Source organism: Watersipora subatra, chromosome 3, assembly GCF_963576615.1.
Source record: "Watersipora subatra chromosome 3, tzWatSuba1.1, whole genome shotgun sequence".
Taxonomy (NCBI): Eukaryota; Metazoa; Bryozoa; class Gymnolaemata; order Cheilostomatida; family Watersiporidae; genus Watersipora; species Watersipora subatra.
Window position 1 is genome coordinate 53373184 of NC_088710.1, and position 10272 is coordinate 53383455.

General features: G+C 38.7%; 1 protein-coding gene across 1 annotated transcript in view; it reads left to right on the top strand.

Moving 5' to 3' along the window:
* LOC137391335 (F-box only protein 7-like) overlaps positions 1 to 9908 on the top strand; it is a 19978-nt gene extending 10070 nt beyond the window's left edge. Inside the window, exons 7-10 of the mRNA XM_068077778.1 lie at positions 1845 to 1897; positions 2015 to 2138; positions 2930 to 3067; positions 8860 to 9908. Of these exons, the coding sequence (XP_067933879.1) occupies positions 1845 to 1897; positions 2015 to 2138; positions 2930 to 3067; positions 8860 to 9020 (476 nt within the window). The 3' untranslated portion in view covers positions 9021 to 9908. The remainder of the gene's footprint in view (positions 1 to 1844; positions 1898 to 2014; positions 2139 to 2929; positions 3068 to 8859) is intronic.
* Positions 9909 to 10272: the final 364 nt, after the last annotated feature.

Here is a 10272-nt window from a genome sequence, read left to right on the forward strand (position 1 = left end):
CTCCGTCTCTCCCTCTCTCCCCCCTCTCTCCCCCCTCTCTCTCTCTCCCTCCTTCTCCTTCTTTCTCTCCCTCTCTCTCTCCTTCTCTCCCTCTTTCTCCTCTCTCCGTCTCTCCCCTCTCTCCCCTCTTTCTCCTCTCCCTCTTTCTCCTCTCCCCTCTCTCCCCTCTCCTCTCTCTCCCTCTTTCTCTCCCTCTCTCTCCCCCCCTCTCCTCCTCGCTCTCCCTCCCTCTCTCCTTCTCTCCCTCTTTCCCCTCTCTCCGTCTCTCCCCCTCTCTCCCCTCTCTTCTCCCTCCCTGTTCCCCCTCTCCCTCTCCCCCTCTCCTCCTCGCTCTCCTCTTCTCTCCCTCTCTCCCTCCCTCTTCCCCCCTCTCTCTCTCCCTCTTTCTCTCTCTCTCCTTCTCTCCCTCTTTCCTCTCTCTCCGTCTCTCCCCTCTCCCTCCCTCTTCCCCCTCTCTCTTTCCCTCCCTCTCTCTCTCTCCCCCCCCCCTCTCCTCCTCGCTCTCTCCTTCTCTCCCTCTCTCCCTCCCTCTTTCCTCCTCTCTCTCCCTCTCTCTCCCCCTCTCTCTCCCTCTTTCTCTCTCTCTCCCTCTCCTCCTCGCTCTCCCTCTCTCTCCCTTCTCTCCCTCTCTCTCCCCTTCTCTCCCTCCCTCTCCCCCCCTCTCCTCTTCGCTCTCCCTCTCTCTCCCTTTCTCTCTCTCTCCCTTAGTTCAACGCAACACTTGCGGATAGACAACATTTTTGGTTTTTTTGTCGGGCGTATGAAGAAACAGTTTTCGGCGTGTGCCTACTTTTGAGCAGGCGACGTATAGCTGGTCATGGCTGATGCAGGGTGACAGTAAGTCGATAGCAGCTGCTTTCTTTCTTTTCACAATAGCGTATTGCAACCCTCGGAGTACTCGTGAAAGTTCTGTAATAGTAAGTTACAGTAGGCCTACTCGTAGCTGGAAAAAATTAGTAACTCGGCTGCTGAAGGAAATGAACATGACCCACTATCACGAACAGCGGCAAATCCAACGTTATTAAGTAGTGGAGATGTGGCAATTCATAGACAATACAACGTCGTATAAGAAACACTTACCTTTTTTTATGTGGAAATTTAGTAGGTGAGAAATGCGTTTTTCCAGTGGCTCCAAGAAACAAACGTTTACGTGACCTTCTCGGTACACGTTGGCAGTAAATATTAATTGCATGTAAATAACTACTCGTTAATTTATTTTATTTAATGAATAGTACATTTGTATAGCTGTATAGACACCTTTGTATAGGTCGCAGAACTCAGGAAAGGTGCTTTTTAACACGGCAGAAAATTTGCCGTTTAAAAAGCGTGCTAACCGGGGATTTCGGTTAATGCGCCCGAGCGGTGAAAGAAAAACAACAGAATCGCCACACCTTTATATAAGCCGTTTGGCTCAAATCGTCAGAGAAAAGTAGCGGCTAATAGTCCATATTACGAAATTACGATAATTAGTACTCATATTAATTCGGTTGGCTTCGTTCGACCGAATGGAAAAAGAAAGACCGCTCTATAATTTATTTACCGTTACTACACATATTAATTCAGTTCGCTTCGTACGACCGAAATTCGTACGACGATAAAAGGAAAGACCGCTCTATAAGGCGGACAATCAATCAGACAGACAGACAACGATTGCCGTTTATATAGTAGATAATGATAAATAACCATTGTTTTCAAATAAAGTTACAGGTGTAATATTTATGTCACTGCCATAGGAACGCCCTCTCTGATTTTTCTTTTATCATGTTTATGCAAATTTCTGTGGTGTGATATTGTTTTTATGGCTAGTAGCTCAATGATCCAATCAATATTGTATTCTGTTACAGCATTAAATATGGAGGCCCTTCCCCCAGTTCTAGATGTTCCCTATGAGCTAATAGTAAGTGTTATTAATAATTGAATTTACACTCCTTTCAGCCTGGTGATGCAATGGCCTTCAGCCTGGATTACTTTTCAATCAGCATGTTGCGTACATAAAATAACCTCCTTTTTTCAGATGCTAATATTTGCAAAATTGGATTTCAAATCTGTCTGTCGACTGGGCACCACATGCAAACACTTGTCCAGGGTCGCCAAGGATAACACGCTTTGGAAAAGGTTGTACTGTCAGAGGTTTGGCGGTAAGTTATTATTGTACATTACTGAAAAAGATCATATTTTAATCGCCTTGTTGATAATTTCTGTCAAGACATTAGACTTTGCCTACTGACAACTACTTCATGGTAAACATGTTCATATGTAAATTCTATTTATTGAGGTAAGGCAGAAATATATGAAGAAAAAGATTTTTGTGGACTTGCGACTTGATACATCATGCCTAGTAATTATATTTAACATATTCAGACAAGAATGCTATCATTTTTATTGTTAGTTTTGATCTTGTAAAAGCCAACTTTAAGACGCTGATCTACCATAATTAGCGCTATAATTTGGTCTGGTAAATCGGTGATTGGATTGTAAACAGCGACCATGTTCTTTCAAAAATTTAACAATGAAAATTTGTTTATGCCACGAATATTTGATGTTAACGACATTACAGTATATAGCTTGATAATAAGTTACAGCATAATAAGTTAAAGCTTGCTACTGGTGAACAGTTGTGATAAAAAATTGTCAAAAGCTGTTCTTAATTATACAGATAAGAGAGCTTCTGACACATTTCTATCATATTTTATGCAATTTAAAACACCTCTATATATACTGGAGACTGTATTTGAGTACAGATCATGCCTAAAGCTTATTAGCAGAAAGCAAGTGAGACAGCAGGTTTCTTTACTTTGCCCATAATAGAAATTATCATATTAAACTTAAACATACATAAAAACAAACAAAGATGACAAAAATAAATATGAAAAGCGAAACCTTCACGAATTACAAACCCTTCACATGTGAATAGAAGGTTCCTTTTCAGCACCTGGGAAGGAGCCAACCACTATGTGGGGAGAATACTGGTATCAGCTTTACAGAGAGCGAGTGCTCAACTCGAGGTTGCACTCTATGGCTGCTATTAGACAACCACAACCTTTACCCATACCTTTCTATACCGATCGTAAGTGTATGATAAAACTTGTATCAAGTGTGCCACTCAATTCGCTAGCACTCTAGAGGTGATACCATAATCCACCTACTTTGCATCTTTAACTATTGCCGCTTCACTGTATCACTCGCGGGTTGTCGGTGGCCTTCATTTGCATACATATAATACAATGTGATACACTGTCAGTCTCGTATCCGAGGTATGAATATGGGTACACAGTCTATTTGTATGATACGGCCCCGAGCAATGAGCTGGTTCATGTTAGCAACAGAAGTAGAATATTTTACAAGAATAGTTTGAGGTCTTTTTTCAACTGTTGAATGAAATTTGACTGTTTCTCCTTCATCTACAGAGGATCGCCAATAAGCGCTTTCCTTCATTTTGTTGTCCTGGTGCTGATTGGCTCAAGAGTTTTTTAGCATTGATTTTGCCTCTTCCATTCTCACCTCCAGTCATGCTTCACTGTTTAGTTCTCATTAATCACTTATGGATGGTTTGTTTGAGATCCGAAACAGTTTTTCCTATTAGAATTAATGTATGTAAATTTCAATCCATTCCAAGTTAATCCGTTATCCGAAAACAACTTTGGTAAAGTTTTTTTTAACATTTTACACCATAAGGCATAAACTGTACTGCATACTGCACACTAAATAAAAATGGGTAGATATAGATCGTGTTTAATTTTAATAAAAGATTGTCTATCTATGAAGATGAAAAAACTTGAGCTGCACAACGATTATAAAAATTAATCGCGATTAATAACTGGTCTGAACAAGTTAATCTACGATTAATCTTAGAGTTAATCTAGCAAAACTTGCATATTCAAAAACAAATAATACAGCAACATAAATTAATTATATTTGAGACAATTGTTAGCAGGAGTACTTTTTAAGTACAATGTACATAAGTTACACTGTAATAATTATTATGAGTATGAAAAAAGTCTATGAAATTCTACAATTAAGTCAGCCTAGAGTTGGAGTAGCACAGTTTATTCACATTATCCAAATAAAGAGATGCCCTCTTCCAACGTACAATATTGCCAGCGTTAGAGAATAGCCACTCGCAGGGGACAGCAGTAATAGTTATTGTCTGCAACAGTGTTGATGACTTCTGCGCCGTAGGATGACAATTAGTTTAAATTATATCTTAATGATGATGTGCTGTGGTGGTAGGCAAATTATTTCTGGTATATATTGCACTTCGCTTTCTTGTTTACTCTTCCAACAACGTACGGAAATGCGCTACCTAGTATGGAAGACATTTTTCTGCTTTTCATTTGAAATAAAGTGTCAATCTCAAATTACTAATATTCTAAATCTGAAATATGATTGTAATTTTTTTGAAGAATGAAAACACATGTATAATTTACTTAAGAATGTTTTTAAAAATGATCAAAAAATAGACTGTAAGATATTAAATAATACTGAAATCGCTTTTGTTGCTATTACCTAGAAACATGTTCGAACAGCCAACGTCATGGCCGTTTACAGCTAGATCGGCACGGTGCTTTATGCATTGTATTGCATAAACAAGTTTTATGTTAGAGACTCACTTTGTTTCTTCACAGTTGAGTGCAAAATAATTGTGGTTGTATCTAATTGGTAAAAAAGTGTTGCTTGTCATAATGTTTATTTGTTAGTAAATTAAATGGTAGTAACCTGCTATGTTAATGTTATATATTGAACAATACAAAGGAACCACATCATGATCACCACCTTGTTTGTATTTTATTTGAAGATTAATTTGAAGAGTAGTGATGCTGTAATAGTACAGCATCACTACTTTATGCTGTACCATCACTCCTTATTGCTGTACTATCACTCCTTATTGCTGTACCATCACTCCTTATTACTGTACCATCACTCCTTATTGCTGTACCATCACTCCTTATTGCTGTACCATCACTCCTTATTGCTGTACTATCACTACTTATTGCTGTACTATCACTCCTTATTGCTGTACTATCACTCCTTATTGCTGTACTATCACTCCTTATTGCTGTACTATCACTCCTTATTGCTGTACCATCACTCCTTATTGCTGTACCATCACTCCTTATTACTGTACCATCACTCCTTATTGCTGTACCATCACTCCTTATTGCTGTATCATCACTCCTTATTGCTGTACTATCACTCCTTATTGCTGTACCATCACTCCTTATTGCTGTACCATCACTCCTTATTGCTGTACTATCACTCCTTATTGCTGTACTATCACTCCTTATTGCTGTACTATCACTCCTTATTGCTGTACCATCACTCCTTATTGCTGTACCATCACTCCTTATTGCTGTACTATCACTACTTATTGCTGTACTATCACTCCTTATTGCTGTACTATCACTCCTTATTGCTGTACTATCACTCCTTATTGCTGTACTATCACTCCTTATTGCTGTACCATCACTCCTTATTGCTGTACCATCACTCCTTATTACTGTACCATCACTCCTTATTGCTGTACCATCACTCCTTATTGCTGTACCATCACTCCTTATTGCTGTACTATCACTACTTATTGCTGTACTATCACTCCTTATTGCTGTACCATCACTCCTTATTGCTGTACCATCACTCCTTATTGCTGTACCATCACTCCTTATTGCTGTATCATCACTCCTTATTGCTGTACCATCACTCCTTATTGCTGTACTATCACTCCTTATTGCTGTACCATCACTCCTTATTGCTGTACCATCACTCCTTATTGCTGTACTATCACTACTTATTGCTGTACTATCACTCCTTATTGCTGTACTATCACTCCTTATTGCTGTACTATCACTCCTTATTGCTGTACTATCACTCCTTATTGCTGTACCATCACTCCTTATTGCTGTACCATCACTCCTTATTGCTGTACTATCACTCCTTATTGCTGTACCATCACTCCTTATTGCTGTACCATCACTCCTTATTGCTGTACCATCACTCCTTATTGCTGTACCATCACTACTTATTGCTGTACCATCACTCCTTATTGCTGTACTATCACTCCTTATTGCCGTACTATCACTCCTTATTGCTGTATCATCACTCCTTATCGCTGTACTATCACTCCTTATTGCTGTACTATCACTCCTTATTGCTGTACCATCACTCCTTATTGCTGTACCATCACTCCTTATTGCTGTACCATCACTCCTTATTGCTGTATCATCACTCCTTATTGCTGTACCATCACTCCTTATTGCTGTACTATCACTCCTTATTGCTGTACCATCACTCCTTATTGCTGTACCATCACTCCTTATTGCTGTACTATCACTACTTATTGCTGTACTATCACTCCTTATTGCTGTACTATCACTCCTTATTGCTGTACTATCACTCCTTATTGCTGTACTATCACTCCTTATTGCTGTACCATCACTCCTTATTGCTGTACCATCACTCCTTATTACTGTACCATCACTCCTTATTGCTGTACCATCACTCCTTATTGCTGTACTATCACTCCTTATTGCTGTACCATCACTACTTATTGCTGTACCATCACTCCTTATTGCTGTACTATCACTCCTTATTGCCGTACTATCACTCCTTATTGCTGTATCATCACTCCTTATTGCTGTACTATCACTCCTTATTGCTGTATCATCACTCCTTATTGCTGTACCGTCACTCCTTATTGCTGTATCATCACTCCTTATTGCTGTACCATCACTCCTTATTGCTGTACTATCACTCCTTATTGCTGTACCATCACTACTTATTGCTGTACCATCACTCCTTATTGCTGTACTATCACTCCTTATTGCTGTACTATCACTCCTTATTGCTGTACCATCACTACTTATTGCTGTACCATCACTCCTTATTGCTGTACTATCACTCCTTTTTGCTGTACTATCACTCCTTATTGCTGTACTATCACTCCTTATTGCTGTACTATCACTCCTTATTGCTGTATCATCACTCCTTATTGCTGTACTATCACTCCTTATTGCTGTATCATCACTCCTTATTGCTGTACCATCACTCCTTATTGCTGTATCATCACTCCTTATTGCTGTACCATCACTCCTTATTGCTGTATCATCACTCCTTATTGCTGTACTATCACTCCTTATTACTGTATCATCACTCCTTATTGCTGTATCATCACTACTTATTGCTGTACTATCACTCCTTATTGCTGTACTATCACTCCTTATTGCTGTACCATCACTCCTTATTACTGTACCATCACTCCTTATTGCTGTACTATCACTCCTTATTGCTGTATCATCACTCCTTTTTGCTGTACCATCACTCCTTATTGCTGTACCATCACTCCTTATTGCTGTACCATCACTCCTTATTGCCGTACTATCACTCCTTATTGCTGTACTATCACTCCTTTTTGCTGTACCATCACTCCTTATTGCTGTACCATCACTCCTTATTGCTGTACCATCACTCCTTATTGCTGTACTATCACTCCTTATTGCTGTACCATCACTCCTTATTGCTGTACCATCACTACTTATTACTGTACCATCACTCCTTATTGCTGTACTATCACTCCTTATTGCTGTACCATCACTCCTTATTACTGTACCATCACTCCTTATTGCTGTACCATCACTCCTTATTGCTGTACTATCACTCCTTATTGCTGTACTATCACTCCTTATTACTGTACCATCACTCCTTATTGCTGTACTATCACTCCTTATTGCTGTACTATCACTCCTTTTTGCTGTACCATCACTCCTTATTGCTGTACTATCACTCCTTATTGCTGTATCATCACTACTTATTGCTGTACCGTCACTCCTTATTGCTGTATCATCACTCCTTATTACTGTACTATCACTCCTTATTGCTGTACTATCACTCCTTATTGCTGTACTATCACTCCTTATTGCTGTACTATCACTTCTTATTGCTGTATCATCACTCCTTATTGCTGTACTATCACTCCTTATTGCTGTACTATCACTCCTTATTGCTGTACCATCACTCCTTATTGCTGTATCATCACTCCTTATTGCTGTACTATCACTCCTTATTGCTGTATCATCACTCCTTATTGCTGTACCATCACTCCTTATTGCTGTACCATCACTCCTTATTGCTGTACCATCAATCCTTATTACTGTACTATCATTCCTTATTGCTGTACTATCACTCCTTATTGCTGTACCATCACTCCTTATTGCTGTACTATCACTACTTATTGCTGTACTATCACTACTTTATGCTGTACCATCACTCCTTATTGCTGTACTATCACTCCTTATTACTGTACCGTCACTCCTTATTGCTGTACTATCACTCCTTATTGCTGTATCATCACTCCTTAATGCTGTATCATCACTCCTTATCGCTGTATCATCACTCCTTATCGCTGTACTATCACTCCTTATTACTGTATCATCACTCCTTATTGCTGTACTATCACTCCTTATTGCTGTACTATCATTACTTTTTATTTTACCACCATTCAAAGTTGGTTCAAATATCAAATTCGAGAGATTTCATTAGAGCAGCATGCAGACGTTATTTGCAAGTTCAGTTTTATTGAACACCTTATTAACCAATAACAGTTCTTATTGACGAGCACTCAATTTTGTGCTGTGATTCTAGAGTTGCCTGTTCACACAATAGATAAACGATTGATTAGGATTGCCTGATTCTAAGGCTCTGGTTTGATGTGTTATTGAGGAACATCTGCATTTCTGATATTTCTTATTTTCTCAACTTTAACTTCACTCAAATGAACTAAAATTTGCATTTAGGCAGAGGCAACACTTTTTTCAAGGCAAAATTTTGTGTAACAATTCCTGAATCTGTATTATTTTTCTTTCCTAGCCTTTGCTCCACTTGTTCCACATTTACCATCACCTATAAGAGATGATCCATTCAATCAGGGTCTGCCGCCACTGCACCAAAGCCCTCCTATTGGACCAAACTTTCACATACTCGGCCTCAGACCACCCAGGAGAAACCCTTACACTTTGAGATTGTTTTAAAGTTAATTACTATAATTTTTCCCATCATATGGACATTAAATGCACACTCTCATCCCTTAGAGATAGCTTGTGTATGATAATATGGTGTTATTACCACTGCTATTAATTCTTGTTCATCTGTCTGGTTAGCGCTATCGGCATGTTCAATACATGCACCACCGTGATAACTTGTTTTAGGTTATTTATTTCTATATTCGTACATGTCGTATATGCATGATGGATGTTGATGGCATCGAGTGCTACTGTAATGTTCTTAAAGTAAAAGCAACCATAGAAACAATGGTAGGAGTATAAGCAGACTCAGACAAGCAACTGAAAATGCGTCATCTATACTTATCTGCACATGTCAAGGTTAGCAGTGAGTATGAGGTATATTGGTGCTCGTGTAATCGGTTGTATGCGGTAAAAAAGAAGATGACTCCAAAGGACAGGTAATGAAGCAATTGTTGCATTGAGTTGCTCTCGGAGTGAAATCTTATGAACAAAAGTACTTAGTAAAAGACCAGTTATATCAGTACATGAGAATTATTGACTATATCTTCTGCTGTTATTCAGTATGCCATCAGCAAAGCTCCATCGCACTGTTTATTGACATGTGCTGTTTTTGTAATTGTTACATGGAATATGCTTTGCGTCTAATATGCATATATCATTTTACATACAAGAAGGTACAACAGAGAAGACGACTACAAACTGAAGCAGTCAAATAGCTATAGTATGTTGTAAATAGTTAACGCATATTAGACTCATGCTTGTAGGAAGGTTATCATTGGAAACGTTTTCTTACTAGACTACATATTATGTATCACTTTTATTCTAGAGCAGCCGATTCTTGACATTCTCTTAATTTTCTGTAGATTATTCATGTATGATTAAATAAATTTATATTTGAATCATATTTGCATTTGTTTTTAAATTCTCTTTGCGTTGTTGTTTTTACTTCATCAGTAAGCCTTAAAAAGCCCCTGGTGAAAGATGCAACAATGTTCTTGCGGTAATCCCATGAGTATAACAAATGTATTCAGCCTGAGATTTATTTAGAGAACATGCATACTGATATCAGATGATCAGAGAATTCCGGCACATTGAAAAGGCTGTACAAGCGTTAGAATGGTTTGGCATTATTGAAATATCAAATATGTATGATCTAGTTTTAGTTCACATGCCTGACTGGCCCTGATTGTACAACATTTTATAGCAGCAGTATTCTGTCCCTCACCAAAGGAGTCTTTTAGGCCGAACTCTGACATCC